Below are 19474 nucleotides of genomic sequence, written 5' to 3' on the forward strand. Positions count from 1 at the left end.
AAAATAACAATAAAAATGCCACAATTACGCTCAGCTCAGCCGTTACAGATATTTCACAAAGTGAACCAGAAGTGTTCGCATTTGTTACGTACATAAAGCAGCATGAATCTCATGCATACGCGCGCCCTTTAAGATAAAAAAATACGATCGATATTTTATTTAACCTAACACTTTTCAGCAAATTTAAACAGGACCTTTTGTTTAATGATCTTACACCTGCACAATTTGCTATAATAGTTCCAATCATCAAATACCAAGCAAGTTTCGTTGTTTAAACTATAGTATTTCTACGCACTTGCATTTATTGCAACCGTATACGAGTTCAGCGACTCGATGATCCTTAACACCAAAGGCGTGCAGGCCATAAAAAAAACGTGACAAAATGCGCCAAACTTTGATATGGTGTGGTAAAAATGCAGCACAACGCACTCCAGTTTATCTTGCCTAAAATTCAAGACATCGTATCTCGAAGATATTTAACTTAGTTAACTTCGATTGGGATGGCAGAAAAATTATTCGAGGAATGGGAAAAGTAAATGTGACGTTTGTTACCGCCGTAGAACTTTAACAAAATAGTTATAACTTCGATTTGCTCCAGGCATTGGACTAAAAATATCTTATTTACTTTTAGGGAGTAAGCAGACCTTGGATTATAAACAGTTTTTGAGAAGAATGGGTCAAAAATCACTTTGCATAGCCTTTTCCGTGTTTCAAGTGACTTCCATTCCCAGGGTGTAAAGTTCAATCCCTAATCATTCATGATTTCTCGTAGCTATGGAAACGTACAGCTATCTGTGTCGGGGTAGCGCGCGTCGCTATGCGGGTTGACCTTTTGATGACCCGCATAGCGACGCGCGCTACCTCGCCACAGATAGCTGCGTTTCCACAGCTAGTTTCTCGCAGAGCAACTGATTCACACTTATATGACCTTTGACATTGCCATTGGATCTAAAGCTCATCGTTTAACTGAAGTGCGGAATCAGTGTATCCTAATACTTGAATAGTATTGTTTTTATCAGAGAAGAATGTCAGATTGCTCACATTCCTCAGATCAAATTAGCTAGCGTTTACTAATGACTGACATTGCAGGAGACAAACATCGCGTACAGCGTTTTCGTCACCTCTCACCTCTGCTTCAATCAGCTCTTCATAAACGTCACGCACATTGGCATAGCTGTGGTAACTTTTGAATAACTCAAGAAAGTCTTCTTGTGAAGTTACATTCAACCTGAAATCAATGATGATTTCATGAAATATAGATAGCTAGCAAGTATATATCATTTACTTTTTTTACTGATAAAATAAAGAATACCGTTTTATCTAAAATACTTTCCAGCAAATTATTAAAGATTGGCAAAAGGTCGGAAAGAACAAATTCACAAGTAAAATTTAAATATAACATCTTCACGCATTTTTGATAATTGAGAGATAAGACTGCAGTATGACCCGTATGTTTTAAATTATTGACGTGTTCGGAGAGTACTCTTAGGATCACAGATATATCTTACTTTGCAAAGGCTGAAGCGTACAGTCCTATTATCGGTGATAGGCACTTAGGAGCTGTAGCGACGAAATCATCTGCAACTGAAACAGAAAAGACAACAATTATGACAAAAATACCATGTCACATTTTAATGTTTCTTTCGGTTAGTAAGACCCTTTATAATTTCTGCCCACCTCAAGTCTTATCTTTGGATTAGAAATACAATTTCCGATCTTCTGCCAGCAAATTTCTTTTCTGGATTCAAATAAACCGGGAAGCATGATTCCACTTCGGTACAGAGACCGCTGTATCGATCACGTGATCATCACCCTGAAAACAGTCTGATAAGGTTATAAAAAAACCGATATCCCACCTGATTACATGGGATGAATTACAACCTCACAATGTATCAACTGCAATAGTTATGACCCTGTCATGTTGGCAAACATTAACATCAGATTTAGGCCACTAGGTTCTCATTGAACATGACATTGTTACTCTAAAAGAGCCTCTGCTCATCTTGTGCTCACTGAGACGCGCTCAACAAAAATATGCAATTTTCTCTTCGTTTGCTGCAATATTTCGAAAGACACTAAATATGGCTGTCAATCAAGCAAATGAAAGGTCTCCTGACGTTACGTGTTGCTTCGACAAAGAACAATACTGCGTTTTGTTTGGAACCGAAGAATTGTTTCTGACCCTGATCTTCAAATGTACCTGCTGACGACTGTCCAATGCCAACAAAAAGCCACACTTTTTACCAACGCTGTTTAAATTGTCCTCTGCCCCTGTATGCAAACAGCACTACGCAAAAGAAATTTCGCAAGAAATGATGTAAGTTAGCCCATAGACAGTGGAGAAACGTTTCTCTGCAGTCTGTGGTTAGCCGCATCATTGTACGATTGGCGGCCGATGCTCATGTGGGTCGTGGGCATCGTCAACCAAATAAATGACCATAATCCACCCAGGATTTGCTCTTTAACATCTCCATCCGTTACAATCTATGTTTATACCTGTCATTTGTTCTTTGACATTTCGGATGAGTTCACCAATTTTAGCCACCGTTTCTCCGACCACACAGCACAATGAGTTTTCGTCCACTTTGTCTACAGTGGTACTATCTTCCAAGTTGTGTCTTAATTCTTCCGCCATGGTATTTCCATTCGAACTGGGATTGTTGGAAGTCTTTAACAGGAAGTCCATATGCACATACACTTACAGAATTTTTCATAGATCTATGTAATTCGTATGCAATCTGACATTCGCAAGGTGGGCAAGTATGATGACGTGCCAAGGACGATTCCACCTTGGGTTCTGCGCAAGCTCACGCGATGACGCCTGTCCGAATTATCGGGCAAAGCTCCCAAGACGTCAAAATCCGGATCACGCGTCGCCAAATGATATACGGCACTAAATCGATAAAGAGAGTAATCGTTCCAAAATGCCATGGTCGACCCTAAACTGGCACGGTAATTTGTTTTGAAAGGCCGACTAAAATAACAAACGTGACTACAAAAATATCTCTTGTAAAAAAGAAAAAGCTTTGGTATTCTGTGTCGAAAGAGTTTGAGTTGTAAACAATGTCGAGTGTAACATACAGTCACACAAAATCAGCACACTGTGGTACTGATTTATGTAAGTTTGTTTTACCAGCCATTAGGTCATAGGTCTGTAGAAGATATTTCTCACGCTGAAATACGTAGTTACAAGGGCAAGGAGTAAGACGCTATTTCGACCACTTTATATTTTCTACTCCATCGTACTTATTCTTAATTCCGAAAGGGAATGGTTTATCGTTTCCTAACGAAAAGTTTTAGCAAAAGTTCAAGTTTTTCCATTGGAGACGCGTTCTATTACTACCTTAAGAACACAGCATTTTGACACGATGTAAGGAGCAGAACAAGAAAGTATCTTAAAAATGGAACAGAAAATAATGGAAATATAACAAAAGATGCAGCTAATGAAGGTTCAAGTACATTGTATTATTTTGAAGCATATATTTTGTGTCGATTATTTGCCAATGATTTTTTTCAAGTAAACAATCTTTCCATGAGTCGTACGCACATAAAGAATTCCCCAATTTACATACGATAGCGGACAATAAGCAATTTTATTCATGTATCGAATTGTTACCATTTCTTAAAAGGATACATTATTATTAGAAATCATTATAACACACACAAATGTATACATCCAAACTTCTTTACAAGTATGGTAAATAATCCATACAATATCAATTTGTTTCTTGATTTGATCAACAGCAACATATACATCAACAAATGTGAGTGGTCAATGGTATTTGGTCTATAGTAATGTACTTCATATTGACCACTGGAAGCTAATGCTGAACAGTACATAATTATGCAGATCACCATTCTGTCCGTTCAGACGTCAATTTCAAATTTCAAAATTAATGTACCCCGTTTTGTTTTTACAGATACTCAAACCAGAATTTCAGGGTCATTGGAAATCTCTTTTTTCATAAAACAAGAATTTAATTTTAACTAAAACTTCCAAGAACCTTTTCGGAGAACAAATGACACATCATTTGAACATTATTAATAGACTAAGCAGAGCCTATGTGTTATCCTTTCTACCAATCAGACTCTTTGGTAACTTTCATCCAATGACTGTGGACTATAATCTCCCGCCAAAAAAATGTTTATCCTTTGGTGTTCTATTACATTCGGTGCATGCGCTTTGGCGCCTTTACATGTAATTGCTACAGTTGTGTTCCGGTTGGCGCCTTTTTTATCTCATGGCGTGTTCAGTAATAAAGCTTGTGTTCTTAGCATGAACTGGTGTCGTTCGCAGTTCTGTGTATAAGTCAGACAAGAACCTTGATCATAAAACCCCATCACGACATTTTTTGGTGCCGAGACCAGGATAAGGATGTCTGACGAGGAGCAGCAACCAACTCAAGCCGAGCAACTGGCAACGAAATTGGCCAAGTTGAAACTCAAGCGCAGGGGACAACGTGCCCAAATGACGAGGCTGTTCAACCGTGCAGAACAACTCACATCAACGTTCGCTGCAGCTGAGAACAAGACTGAAGCTTACAGGATAGTCACAGCATTGAACACTCAACTGACTCAGAAATACGAATCTTTAACTAAGATCGAAGAAGATATCTTAGATAATACGGATGAAGCAAGCTACGATGCTGCGAGCCAAGAATCCGGCGACTACATGTCGGAGATACATGTCCGAGATATTCGAGAGAAACGACAAGATCACTGATTTCATCAAAAACAACAAACCGAACAATGCGACTGGCCCATCGGCGAACTCCGACACCGCTACTCAAGACACATCGAAGAAAACGGTCGCATTACCGAAACTACAGCTGAAAACTTTCTCAGGAAACGTACTCGAGTGGGTGAGTTTCTACGACACTTTCAAATCGTCCATCCATAATGATAAGAACCTCGAGAACATTCAAAAGTTCACATACTTACGCAGCGTTTTAACTGATGAAGCTGCCCGTACGATTAGCGGTCTCGCCTTGACAAACTCCAACTACGACCATGCTTTAGAGCTACTCATCGAACGCTACGGACAGAATCATTTGATCATCGATGCGCACATGACTGCACTGTGGCAGATTCCTCAACCTACGAGTGACATTAACAGTCTGCGATTGTTTTATGACACATTAGAAAGTCATATTCGCGGTTTACAATCACTTGGCAAAGAAGAGAACGCTTATGGAGAACTTCTCATTCCCATGATTCGAGATAAACTACCTAACAATATTCGGAAACAAATCGCAAGAGATCACGGAAACAAGGCTTGGACTTTACCAGAGTTGCGCAAAGCCATCCTACGGGAAATCGACGCCATTCAAGCCGGAGTTCCACTCGATGAGTTATCGGTTGCGGACACAGCAACACAGCCTAATATGACCGCTTCATTTCATACTAAGGCCGCATCTACGCGCACAACAAAGCCTTTGAGAATCAAAACATGCGTGTTTTGTAAGGGAAATCACTACACAAGTGATTGCCAAGTTGTCACCGACCCGAAACGTCGCTTAGACATTGTCAAACGCGATCGTCTCTGTTACAATTGCCTTGGAAAGCATCGCGTGAGCGATTGCAAGTCTCGTTACACTTGCAAGATCTGCAAGCGTAAACATCACTCTACCCTTCATGACACCAAATCAGCTACAACGTCTGAGAAAAAGGGAACTTCTGAAGTTCATGTGGCATTGGCGAAGACAGACGACACAAAGGGGAAATCTACACCCAACGGATCGGTTCTCCTCAAGACGGCAGTCATTCCTATGTCGGTCGGCGATAGGAAACCTATCAACGCTACCGTGCTGTTCGACGATGGGTCCAACAGAACTTTTATCACGCAGCGATTTGCTGACAAACTCAACTTGAAATCGGACACTCATGAGAACGTGAGCCTGTCAACATTCGGGGACAATTCGAAACAAATTCATTCCATGAAAAGTGCAATGGTAACTTTGCACGAACAGAATGGGCATACCAGTACTGTTAACGCCCTGATAATTCCCGAGATTTCGTCCAACCTTTTCAACCACGTGTCAGCAGAAATACTCAACTCAGACCATCTACGGGGATTAAAGCTTGCCCACCCAGTTTCCAATGTTAAAACTATGGAAATTGATGTACTCATCGGAGCTGATCAATATTGGAACTTTGTTGGAAACCATATCGTGCGCGGGGCAGGTCCAACTGCAATATCGTCTAAGTTCGGCTACTTGTTGTCCGGTCCTACTGGAAAGCGTGGGAAATTGGACTCTGACATTAATATTCATCACGTGAACGTAGAAACACACACCGACGATGACATACGAAACTGGTGGAATTTAGAGCTCATCGGAGTGAAGGCAGACTCGCAAAATGATGAAAATACCGACTTCGAAACATATCGGGACACTCATCTACGTGTTGAAAATGGTAAATACATTGCCCGTTTACCATGGAAAACTGATCATCCGCCACTGCCTTCAAACTATGCGGCAACTGAAAATCGCACGCGCGCTATGGTTCGCCGTTTGACCCCTGACTTAACGAAGAGATATGACGACATCATCACCGATCAACTGCGCCGAGACTTCGTCGAGAAGATTCAGATGACAACAAACTGAAGGACATTATTTGCCGCATCGAGCTGTCAAGAAGGACTCAGTTACCACTCCAATACGTATTGTATACGACTGCAGTAGCAAACAAAATGCTGACTCGGCAAGTCTAAACGACTGTCTTCAAACTGGGCCGTCATTAATCAATGATTTACCTGCCATTTTGCTACGATTTCGCGCTAACCGAGTCGCTTTCGTCAGTGACATTGAAAAGGCATTCTTAAACATACGTCTAGAGGAAGACGAGCGTCAATACACCAAATTTCTTTGGTTATCGGACATTCGTGATCCCGAAAGTCCATTTGATGTTTATCAATTCAAGTCTGTTCTGTTTGGGGCGGCTTGTTCCCCATTCATGCTCAACGCTGTAATCAAGACCCACTTGGAAAGTAATGCCTCCATACCGACTGCTGATGACCTCAAACATAATATTTATGTTGACAATGTGATAGACGGTGCCAAGTCTGATGAAAAGGCGTGTCATATTACAACGACGCAAACCACCTCATGCAGTCGTGTGGGTTCAAGCTACGCTCATGGACGTCCAACAGTGAACGACTATGTGAACTCGCAAAACAGGATGATATCTACGAACCCTCCCATGATGTACCAGTACTCGGCCTGCGTTGGGAGCCAGAAAGCGACACGATGACCTACTCAGAAAATAATAGCGAGCCTATTCCAAATGAATTGATAACGAAACGAGATGTTCTCAGTTCCTCCGCTACACTGTACGACCCACTGGGCTTCGTAGCTCCAGTTCACATCAGAGCTAAACTCTTTGTGCAGTCACTATGGAAACGCGGGCTCCCTTGGGACGAACCGCTCGATGCTGAATTGAACTCTCAATGGATACAGATCGCAGCGGACTTGAATGCTACACGCAAGACGACAATAAACCGCCAATACTTCTCAGGGAATCAAGATAACGACGACTGCGAAGTTCATGTTTTCGCTGACGCCAGCACTACCGCCTACGGAGCTGTAGTTTATCTCCGCAGTTCAAGTGAAACTTCTATCGTTATGGCCAAGGCACGCGTCGCTCCAACGTCCGATTTGTCACTGCCTCGGTTAGAACTGATGGCCGCCCTGATTGGCACTCGACTCAGCAAATTCGTAATAAATGCTCTCTCCGGCAAGATAAACATTACACAGCGGTATCTCTGGTCGGACAGTCAAATTGCGTTGTATTGGATCAACAGTGTCAAGAAGCTGCCGATCTTCGTAAGCAATCGCGTCAGAGAGATCAATGGTTTTCGTCACATCTACAAATATTGCCCCTCCGCTGACAACCCAGCTGATTTGTTAACTCGAGGCATTACTTCTGATCAACTAGCCAATTCTACTCTATGGTGGAACGGCCCTATTTGGTTGAAAGAAAATGGAGACTGGCCAATCTGTGAACTGTTTGATAGCGCAGTGCACCATATCGCTACAACGGACGACTTCATGATCGAGCCTCACACACAAATCGATGCTGAGGTTGCCAATAAAATGCAACACGTTGAGGATCTTTCTCGCCGATCCACTGAGAACATCGGCTCATCAAATACGGAAATCGACCCCGCAATTGACGTTGGCATACAATACGCGGTGGACATTACTCGTTTCAGCTCGTTAGACAAACTATTCCGCGTTACTTCGTATGTATTTCGTTTCAAATCTCGACTGCAGCGAAAGAGAGACACGCCGTCAGGAGCAGTCTCACCGGACGAGATACGACATGCTGAACAGATCTGGATTAAAGACGTACAATCTGAGATATACACAGACACTATTCATTCCATGAGGATGAATGTGAAGAGGTTCGGACCGTTGGTTCAACAACTCAACCTATTTCTCGATAACGAGGGCACACTTCGATGTGGCAGCCGTGTACACAATGCAGCATTGGACTATGTCACGAAATTTCCAGCGTTGCTGCCTTCCCACCATGAATTCACTAAACTGGTCGTTCTGAAAGCACACGAACGCGTATTCCATGGAGGAGTCCAGTCGACTGTAACACAAATTCGTCAACAGTACTGGATACCGAAAATACGACGTATCGTTAGCAAGATTCTTCACAACTGTGTTACCTGTCTGAAAGTTGAAGGAAAGCCGTACACTAACCCAGTCCAAGCTCCGCTGCCTGCATATCGCGTGAACATCACCCCTCCATTCAGTGTGACGGGGGTCGACTTCACGGGGGCTCTCCTCACCAAAGCTATTGATGGTAAACAAAACAAGGCATACGTGTGCCTGTTTACCTGTGCGGTTACACGGGCCATACACTTGGAATTGGTACCGGATTTGACGACTAAAACATTTCTACTCGCGTTTCGCCGTTTTGCTGCAAGACGATCCCTGCCTAGCCGAATGTTATCCGACAACGCCTCGACGTACATCTCTGGAGCCGAGGAGATACGCTCCTTGCTCGACACGCCTGATGTTCGAGATTATCTCTCATCTCAGCGAGTGAAATGGACTTTCATACCCAAACGTGCGCCGTGGTTTGGCGGCTTTTGGGAGCGGCTCATTAAGTCTCACGAAGAATGCGATTAAAAAGGTTCTCGGTCGATCATTCATCACGTATGATGAGCTTGCTACCGTCGTCACCGAAATTGAGACTGTATTAAATGATCGCCCACTCACCTTCGTTTCATCCAGTGCGGATGATGACGTTAGCCTGACCCCAAATCACCTGTTACATGGTAGAAGCTTGACCTCACTACCATACATCACAGTCTCCGATGAAGAAATCGAAGACCCGACTTTTGGAAACCACAATGATGTTAACAGACGTTACGCACATTTGTCAAATCTCCAACAACAGTTCTGGAAGCGATGGTCAACCGAGTATTTGACAGCTTTGAGAGAACGTCACTCCGGTTCCGGAAACAAGCACAATGTAATTAAAGTGGGTGATGTGGTACTGATCCATAGTGATATCGATCGTAGGATGAAATGGCAGCTCGGGACTGTGAAGAGACTTGTTTATGGACGTGACAAGTTGGTGCGATCAGCTGAAATCTCCACCGCCAGGGGACACACCAACCGCCCTATACACAAGTTATACCCTCTTGAGGTAGCCTCTCAAGAATTATCATCATCTGAAGACAAAGATGTGAACGAGCGGGAAGACATCCATCGGCAAGAAATTTCTACTGAGAAAACCAATGACCCGCCAGAGTCGGGGAGACCGTCCAGAGATGCAGCCATTGCAGCCAGGATGAGAATATCCGAACTTTCATAAATTGTTGTAACTGTTGAGACAATTAACTCTCTGAAATTTCTAAGTTTTTTGTTCAAACGAATCATTTATTGATAATTCATATTGAAAGTGTTCAAGATTATCTTTCGTCGCCGGGAGAATGTCGGAGAACAAATGACACATCATTTGAACATTATTAATAGGACTAAGCAGAGCCTATGTGTTATCTTTCTACCAATCAGACTCTTTGGTAACTTTCATCCAATGACTGTGGACTATAATCTCCCGCCAAAAAATGTTTATCCTTTGGTGTTCTATTACATTCGGTGCATGCGCTTTGGCGCCTTTATATGTAATTGCTACAGTTGTGTTCCGGTTGGCGCCTTTTTATCTCATGGCGTGTTCAGTAATAAAGCTTGTGTTCTTAGCATGAACTGGTGTCGTTCGCAGTTCTGTATATAAGTCAGACAAGAACCTTGATCATAAAACCCCATCACGACAAACCTTTTCTGATATGAAAATTAAACGGTTCAGCAATTTAAACACTAAACATTCATGAATAATTTTTTTATAATTGATGGCCTGAATCTTGTCAATACTCTATATTTTATCACAGGAAAGTGGGGTATTTTTGTCATTTTTAATTAATTTTTTCTATGTTTTCCTATTCTATATTTTTACAAGTATATCAACTACGATAACGTTTATTTTGTTTCTGTTGACTTTAATTAGTTTAATCACTGTATGTTAAACATTTGTCTAATTTGGAAACGATGCGTGGAAATGAAAAGAAGAAACAAACATAATAGAAATAATCTCTACAATTAGTTTACTTTGAGGAGATGTCATGGTGCGAATAATATGAAGGGGAAAATTGCAAGTTTAACACAATCAACGCAATCATTGTGACAAAATACTCTCTAGTCTCACTTATACGTTGAAGTTGGCAACTTGACACTAACAAAGAAGACTTGAATTCAAAGCACAGGTTAACCGCAATAAAAATTCATCCGGCTAGCAACAGTTGACAATATGTCAGTTTATGTGTACTGCTTTCATGGGTGCGGTTTACCAATGGATGAGACCAGGTCTTGGTTTGCGCGTTGACTTCATCTAACTTATTCGTAGACACTATTTTCTTTACACATGCTTGTATTTGTTTGATTAGTACAATTATTGTAATTTCTGCCTGAAGGAAGCGACTTCATTTTCAAATTCGATAAGTTATGATTGTGAATACATGATTGGATGCATATGACTTGATTCCATTTGCATGCATGCCCCTTCAAATATTTGTTTTATGTTCATTCAAATGTAAGATCTTTCGTGACATCATCATGGGTCCATCCAACCATACTCTACAATTTACTTTTCATTAAGGCTCTGTGAAAGCAACAGACATAATAACACATATATTAATCATTCTTTTCATGTAATTTAAAGGTAATGAAGTTTCTATCTATTGACATTCTTTTTATCAGCCTTTGCTTTATGTTCGAAGTTCATAATCTGTCTTTGCTCACTGCATCACTTTGTGCTGTTGCCAAGATGGCTGATGCCTGGAGCTTCGCGTTCATCGTTAAAATTCCTTGCCGTCAATTTACCCAAAAGTCCATCGTTGGAACAGTCGGTTAATACATCTGCAAAATCAGTGACAGCTGTTATATCATGGCCAATGAGTACGATTGGTCAGATGGTTCAGTCGTTTTTATGAATAACTTACCAGCAATATCGACATGCAAAGGTCTTTAAAATATGGACGAGACTGTTGCCATGATGCACAAGCAGTTTATGTCAAAACAGAATTAGATCAATAAAATATGGAATTTATACTCTAGCTGCTTTGTGGAACGTTTTCTATCAAATAACAAATAAATAAACAAACGATTAAATTACAAGCATGTTTATTTGCAGTTCGTTACAGAAAATATTTCGCACTATTTCTTCAACATCGTAACAAAGCAAATTTCTACTAAGAGAAAAATTATCGCTACTTAATGATTCAAAAAAGAAATCCTGTATCGCAGAAATTGAAAATCATGAGACGGATAGTTTTCAACGCACCTTCAAAACTTCAATGAGTTCATTAACTGGAGGTCTGTCTGTGGGTGTTCTGCCGTAGTGCACAAATGCAAGTTTGCCTTTCTTGTCAATAACCATATCTCCTGCTGTCTGCGAAGAAAAGAATATCAACAGAACGTATTAATCTTTGGCGATAGATATTTTAAAAGATCTGCTTGAACATCTGTACACCGATCAGATCGCCGATAACGACGACCAGACTACAACTTCCATTTCCTTTTATGTTTTTCTGGGGGATCGATTTGTTGTAAATCGAACCTCTATAAATTATAGAAGCCAAGTTTAGAGAACAATTAAAATTAATATGCTGTAAAACCTATAATTACAGTTTTTGTGCAGTGTTGCCTGACGTAAATTGAAACTTGGTGGAGGTAAGCTTTATTCTGAAAGAAAAAATGCATTTGACGGGCGACTCTCAGATTCAGACCAAAGCTTGCTGGGACTGGTCCGCAGCTCGTTCGACATCTAAACGTATTCTGCCAGAGACCCTAGAGATATGGTTCAACGGGTCAACAAATATACAGATTGGTCCAACAATACAGATTGATCTTACAACAAAACATGGAGAAATAGACCAATGACACGACGAACAAATTTGTGAAGGAGCCGTGGCCGGCTCTGCACATAGCCTTTGCCAACCCCCTCCGATAACCTACCATATGTCTATCTTCCTCCTCCGACATTGGCTTTGAAATTTCTCGTCCTGCGACCACTATGGACGCATAAAAATACATTATCCCAATCGCCCATGCTTTGAACAGCGACTGGCCAAATCCAAATACTTTGTACAGCTGGGGGAGACGAAAAAGTCTAAGATTACATAAGAAACATAGTGAACATATAGATTGGTATTAAAATTCATATAAAAACATTTGTGGGACAAAAATACCTTTTCAGAAGTAGAAAAATAACTTTCGAAGGTCTTTTATAAAGTAACTATCCCAATGCCTACATCTAAATTAAGGTGGAAAATTGCAATATTAAATCTTCATCTTTTCATCAGCAACGTTTACCGATGTCGTCATTGCACAATGATGCAGGTTAAAACATCTCAAAGAATATCACCGTGCCAGGTGTTTTACGTGTCATGCTAAAGAGATACAACTTTGACGCGAAATTTTCACAACTGTATCAAAATTTGTCCGTCCTTTTCAAAGGGGTTATAGGTTATATGGTTGTATAGACAATGCGTGGTAAGGAGAATGTGTTTGAATGAGGTAAAATCGTCATTTTCTCCCTGATTCGACCCAGGGCCACCCGGGGGGGGTCATTACCTTTTTGCTGTGATCAAGCAGCATGTCAAAGGGAAACTTTGTTTTCTCCATCCACTTATTTCCGACATACTCAGGAAACAAAGAGACTAACAGCACGTGACCTCCAGCTGCCAATATTTCATCGTGGCGCTGTACTATCTGTGCTGTGTGCTCTTGTCACGGTCGTCAGGCAGAGTGACCAAGAAATACGAGCAGCAGGTTATGTTTGCCTACGTGGTCATTCAAGGTCAGAGGTCTAAAGAGACATAGGAGAACTGTAGATTAAACTTCTATGTATGTATGTATGTATGTATGTATGTATGTATGTATGTATGTATGTATGTATGTATGTATGTATGTATGTATGTATGCATGTATGTATGTACACATTGAGCATGTGCATGTATGATGTTGCCTACACATGACATATTGACATGACCATACACACACACACACACACACACACACACACACACACACATATATATATATATATATATATATATATATATATATATATATATATATATATATATATATATATATATATATATATATATACTGGTCATTCATTGTCAGATAATGCTTTGACAGCCGTAATCCTCTGCCGATTACCAGATCCCAACACACAACTTATGAAACAGCTAGAAAGTTTATGGATTAACAAAGCGGAAACGATGTATCCTCAGGGTTTGAATGATTACGAGCCTACGGGAATTCAAAATTAGTTGCTTTCGTGCTATTGATCTTCTTTTGGGTCACGTGAATATTCCCGCATCGTCTGATCTGGACATGCGCACATTGTTTTTGTTTTAGTAAATAGAGCCTGATGAAGGTGTGTGCTAGCCACATCGAAACGTTGCTCATCAAAATTTACTCTTGGGATTGGAAGTAAGGTCAATCTTAGAACAACCTACCGTTCTACAGATATTTTCGTCTAAATATACAATATATATATATATATATATATATAATATATATATATATATATATATATATATATATATATATATATATATATATATATATATATATATATATAAACTAGTTTAACTTATCATTGACCAAGGAGTAACGGAGAATGGAAAGTTTCTGGCTAACTACAAAATTGTAGCAACTTTCAACTTTTTTCTCGGTGATTTTACCTTGATGTTTTGAGATCAGTCAGTGGTATATCCAATGGAGCCAGCGATCCCACAGTCAGCTCTGTTCTGCCTTCTCTTTTCCGTAATCCATCATCAAAAGATTTCAATGTATTTTCCCATAAATCCTTTGAAAAGCAAAGTCCAACAAAAGTCATCAAATCATTACCATATAAAATGATTAAAGATATTATTAAACATCATGTGTTATTCGGTTATCACAATTTGATGACATTTAGTCAATCGGCATAGCGAACCAATCTATGGTAGGAGAGACCCTTGCATCTCGACGCAGTGATGTCCGCTGTGGCAGCATTTGGTGTAGTGCGCATGACAAATTGTCGCGCACTGGACAGTCCAAATCCCTATCCCAGGGAGGCGAACCTATAGGACGACAGTAAGTACACGAGAAAAGCTACCACCAATCTGTATCTGAAATTATTTGACTGGTACTTTTGGGTATACATGTACTTTGGGCGAGATGTATTTACTCCGAAATTCTATCGCTGGTCTTCCTAAATAATCAATCAATCAATCAATCAATCAATCAATCAATCGTTAAAGAATTATCCTCGTATGGTTAAAAGAAAAGGCGTGGATTAATTTTTGACTTCCCTCCAAATATTGCTTAGCGTTTGGCAACCCTTCCTGATGTACCAAGTTCCATCCTTATTTATAATTTATTGAAATCTCGCAGAGCGACTGGTTCATATCAATATGACCGATAAAATTGACGTGAGATAAGCTTAAAAAGAAATTTATCTAGTGTTTCTGCGAACAATTGTTTATTTATTAAATTAACGTCACGCTGACTCTAGTACGTAGGATTTCGAGTCCTCAGATTGCAGTTGGTCAATTTTCTCTTCGCCTAACTTCTGACATCAGATAGAGCAAGACTATATTTGAATTTTTTAAACTCATCTCTCACCTCAGCTTCAACAAGCTCTTCGAAAATCTCGCGTATATCGTCATTTTTGTGGTGACTCTCGAATAAGCCAAGAAGCTCTTCTCTTGAAGTTACGTTCAACCTGAAATTAATATTTTGACAAACATTCAGCAAATATGAGCCAAACACATCGCTTGTTCAAGCTAACAAACACATTAATCAACATCTATCAGCGAATTTAAACGGGCATGTACAAAATACAATAAAACAATAACATGCCGTAGGACAACGATACTGGCTGAACATTTTAAATAATTTTGATAATATTTATTTCACTGTAGTTCTTTTAGGACAACATGGAAATCTTACTTAGCAAAAGTTACAGCGTAGATTTCAATTATGGGTGAAAGGTACCCATACGCCGTCGTGATGAAAGCATCTCCAGAATCTGAAATGAGAAAAATACAGAAGCCGAAATGGCTGTTTACTTTAGCCTTTGGAAAAAGATGCCAATATTTGTTGAGATTTAAAACTGCCATGTGGTTTCATTCAAATTATTCGTAAGGCCGGCATGATTTTAATGATTCTGTTGTGAAAGCAAAGTGCATCCTGCATTCTCCATCTACATATTCATCTTCTTGGTCCTTAAACCTCATGAACTGTCAAACCTTTCAAGAAGCCGATTCTCGATGTCATAGAGAAAAACGCTCCCAAAGAGGATCACATTCAATATATTAAAACCTTGCAACCTGTTCAGTCTTCATGCAATAGCTGTAACCCGTATAAAAAAAGCATGCTAGCGGATTTAATATACTAATGTCTCCAATGTAATAGGGCGATACGTTGAACTTCACAATCCATGTCACTCTAGAAAATTAATACGGTCGGATTTAAGTTGACGTAATTGCGTAGTGAGGTAATGTCGGTTTAATCCTCAAATGTGAGTTCATCTGCGTTTCTTTTTAAGTTATACACTTGTTTTTATGAGTAATTTGTACTATTGCAACATTCAGCTTTAGAGCACCTAATACTTTTGAGAAATTTGAACTATATGAAGATCCAATTGTGACAGTCCCGAATTAGTTCCAATCGTGTTAAAATGTTTTTACTGGCTCGTGACGCACGAATCCCTAACTCGCTCCGAGAACAATATAATTGTTCGCTGTCTGCAGTTGATGTTGAATGCATTGAAAAGGGCTTTTTGAAAAGTTGAACACTTGAAACAACTGTCCACCACGAAAATCCAAAGGTCATTTATTGGTACCGGCCGCTGCTACTCGAACCCTCACCCCACTCCACTCCCATGAACAGAATCCGTAATACTGGTATTTCTAAAACCCAGTTAATCTTTTTTGTTCCCAGCTATCAAGTGTACTCATCTCAAGCCGCCCTATGCCCACGTTACGTTATGTTTCCTCCTCCGCCGATTAAATTGAGACCCAGCTCACCTGCGCATTAAATCGCACATTTTTTTACACAGTGTTTTGTACATGCTACGCACATGTTTGCTGGTTCGTCTGTTGGCTGACGATGCTCGTTCTCAGGATGATTAGGGGCATCGTCAACCAAAACGACCAAAACACATCCTTTAAAAGCATAAGTTAATACCTGCCATTTGCTCTTTGACATTTCGGATGAGTTCACTAATTTTAGCCACTGTTCCTTCGAGCACTCTGCGGAATGTGCTTTCATCGACACTGCCTACAGTGGTACCAACTTTCAAGTCGTGTCCTACTTGTCCCGCCATGATATTTTCATTCGAACTGGAGACGTCAACAATGGGGAGTCAGCGTGAACATATACCTGATCGTAAAAACGTCCATAGATTTCTGTACTTCGAATTCTATGTAATTTGATGTTCAAATCATATGATGCCCTGCCTGCCTATTGACGAGTCAAGCCGGGAATCTGCGCACGCGCATGCGATAACTTATCTCAAACTATATAGTTGGCCAAAGTTCCCAGTGGATATATTACGAAACCGGGTCACACATTGTTTAACCTACAGATATATGGCAGAAGTCGATAACAGACTGAGTAATCACTCCTTTATGAATTAGGGTGCGTTCACAAAAATGGTGAGGGGGCTGGAGGAATCGCGAATGAAATCGTATTTTTGTCAGACCCCCTCGATACCCACAAAAACATTTTCAAGTCCCCCGTCTACATATGATCATTTTTTTTTCAAATACCCCCCAAATAATTATCACATTATGCACACACGGAAAAATAAACGTGTAATATGTAGTTCTCGCCGATGTTCAACACTACCTCTTATCAGCAGGTTGAAGAGCCATATTCCTAAGGCAAATCTTAAATTGATTCATATATTTATCAGTCAAAGCCGACTTGAGTTAATCCAACTCTGGCCAGGCCAGTGGCACCAGCTGAAGATGAAAATCATGAGACAGTATGCAAATTGTGAATTCCTGGCTACATTTTGCCAAATTGTGAACACTGAGCTAAGTGACCTACAGAAGAATTTTTTCCCAAAAGTACACATATACGACTTAGATGCTACTAATGTTTTACAAAATTGACAATACTGGAAGATTAAAATATGCCATCAAATAAACGTTCAATCTCAGAAATTTTGGTGTAATAATGGCAAATTTGGTAAAAAAAAATTAGTAATTCCATTTAGTCACCCATTTTGTCATTTAAATTAGAGTCTTCACTGTTCAAAGTTTTACTGTTGTGTTATTGACTGTGAAAATTTCATTTACTGCATAAACTTGAAATGAATAGTTTTATATATTGATTTTATGTGATTTTCGTGAAAAAGTAGTGAATTTTCATCGTGCATCTGTAGAAATTCAAGCACGGTGACCCAATCTTTTTTTCTCTAATATCAATTTGATTATTCTCATATGCCAGAATTCAAAACTACCTGATAACTGTTAAGTCTCCTGCTCTTCCATGTGTTTCTCCCAGGTCCGATCTTGTGTACACGTATGCTTCACTGTCATGTGCGTCATATGACCTAAACTCTTCTTCAAATACATCAGAGTAAGAGCTATCTCTGTCACTGCCAGTATGCAGTGACAGTGGCACTTCCCGTATGCGTAGGCAGTAGCAGGGTAGTAGCTGTATTAACTTTGAGATAATTTTGACTATATTTTTGTTCACTTTAAACAACTGCGTTCTTGTTCTCCCTACAGCATGTTAAGTTGTCCAGATTCAGTTTGCCAACAAAGATTGTGTACGTGTACCGTGCATTTGTGTCATTGACAAATGACTTTCAGTCCGGACTGTAATTCAATTATCACCAATATTTGCATATGGAGGCTTTGTTGACAGACTGAATATTGTGTGTTTTAGCATGCTGTAGAGGGACAGCAAGCAGCAAGAAACTGCATTTGATATATTGCATAAAATATTGAAAAAATATCGACAGTATGCAGCTTCTGCCCGATTACAAGGCCAACTTTTTTACGAAAATTTAATGGCATCATACAATTTTTTATTTATTTTCGGGATAACAAAATGCGAAATGGTTCTAAATTTTGTTAAATTATTGCTATCATTAGAACCATTGAATTACATCAAAATGTTGGGAAGCAAAATATTTTGAGCCCCACCCCCTAGCTAGAGCAAAATTCGTCAAGTCCCTTCTCCAATACCCTCAGGATTTTCGAATCCCTCCTGAATTCCTCCCGCCCCCTCACCATTTTTTGTGAACGCAGCCTTATTATGCACAGGTTGAAACTGTTATGGTCATTCATCTCATCTGCCTAACTCCTGAAAGTTAGGATTACAAGGTATATATTGCCGTGTAATGTTGAAGACTGGAATAAGTGGAAATTCAAAAGGGGGCATGGTGTTTCCTAGCGTACATTGTGTAATTTTTTTTACATTTAAAGTATGCACGATAATCTGGGCTAGCTCCGGAAGGCTTTGAATGAAATACATTTTTGAACATAACATTTAATGCTTTTCACACTTTTTACCCTATCCCTGACCCCTAACCTGTTACCGATGAAGTCCCGATCGTAAGATGTAATTCAACAATAAATGTCATGTCGACTCCTTCATGAAATTTTCAAGAAGACCACATCAATCTCTAACATTCTACTTGCAATTCAGTGAACTGAGATGGCGCTGCACTACGCATGCAGTCCACAGGAAACGCCCCTTGGATTAAAATAAAATGATTCTGGAAAACTCGACCTTGAAATGATGTCCGTTGTGCTGTCTTCATACAGCAAGAGAAATTAAACCACTGCGCACTCTCTAGTCAGGGGATTATCTGGTAACTATACCATACTAGTGTACTGATGGGGCAAATACTGCGATGTGATTGGTAGAGGCTATACTTG

The 19474-nt window shown here is 39.9% G+C and overlaps 4 protein-coding genes across 4 annotated transcripts in view; 2 read left to right on the forward strand and 2 right to left on the reverse strand.

The window, feature by feature from the left end:
• Positions 1–2757, reverse strand: part of LOC139149158 (uncharacterized) — a 7359-nt gene extending 4602 nt beyond the window's left edge. Inside the window, exons 1-3 of the mRNA XM_070720730.1 lie at positions 2497–2757; positions 1509–1584; positions 1129–1228 (exon numbers count right to left, since the gene is read on the reverse strand). Coding sequence (XP_070576831.1) covers positions 1129–1228; positions 1509–1584; positions 2497–2686 — 366 coding nt within the window. The 5' untranslated portion in view covers positions 2687–2757. The remainder of the gene's footprint in view (positions 1–1128; positions 1229–1508; positions 1585–2496) is intronic.
• Positions 2758–5069: 2312 nt separating this feature from the next.
• On the forward strand, positions 5070–6605 carry LOC139150577 (uncharacterized). Its single transcript, XM_070723014.1, has one exon. It carries the CDS (start codon positions 5070–5072, stop codon positions 6603–6605), a length of 1536 nt encoding a protein of 511 aa, XP_070579115.1.
• Positions 6606–7247: 642 nt separating this feature from the next.
• LOC139150578 (uncharacterized) lies at positions 7248–9834 on the forward strand. The gene is made up of 2 exons (XM_070723015.1): positions 7248–9091; positions 9249–9834. The coding sequence occupies exons 1-2, from the start codon at positions 7248–7250 to the stop codon at positions 9832–9834; spliced, it is 2430 nt and encodes an 809-aa protein (XP_070579116.1).
• A 481-nt stretch (positions 9835–10315) lies between these two features.
• Positions 10316–17026, reverse strand: LOC139149159 (uncharacterized). Its single transcript, XM_070720731.1, has 8 exons — positions 16764–17026; positions 15525–15603; positions 15198–15297; positions 14273–14397; positions 13149–13383; positions 12531–12665; positions 11857–11964; positions 10316–11175 (listed from the first exon to the last, which is right to left on the reverse strand). Exons 1-5 carry the CDS (start codon positions 16900–16902, stop codon positions 13314–13316), a joined length of 513 nt encoding a protein of 170 aa, XP_070576832.1. The 5' UTR covers positions 16903–17026; the 3' UTR covers positions 10316–11175; positions 11857–11964; positions 12531–12665; positions 13149–13313.
• Positions 17027–19474: the final 2448 nt, after the last annotated feature.

Source organism: Ptychodera flava, chromosome 14, assembly GCF_041260155.1.
Source record: "Ptychodera flava strain L36383 chromosome 14, AS_Pfla_20210202, whole genome shotgun sequence".
NCBI lineage: Eukaryota > Metazoa > Hemichordata > Enteropneusta > Ptychoderidae > Ptychodera > Ptychodera flava.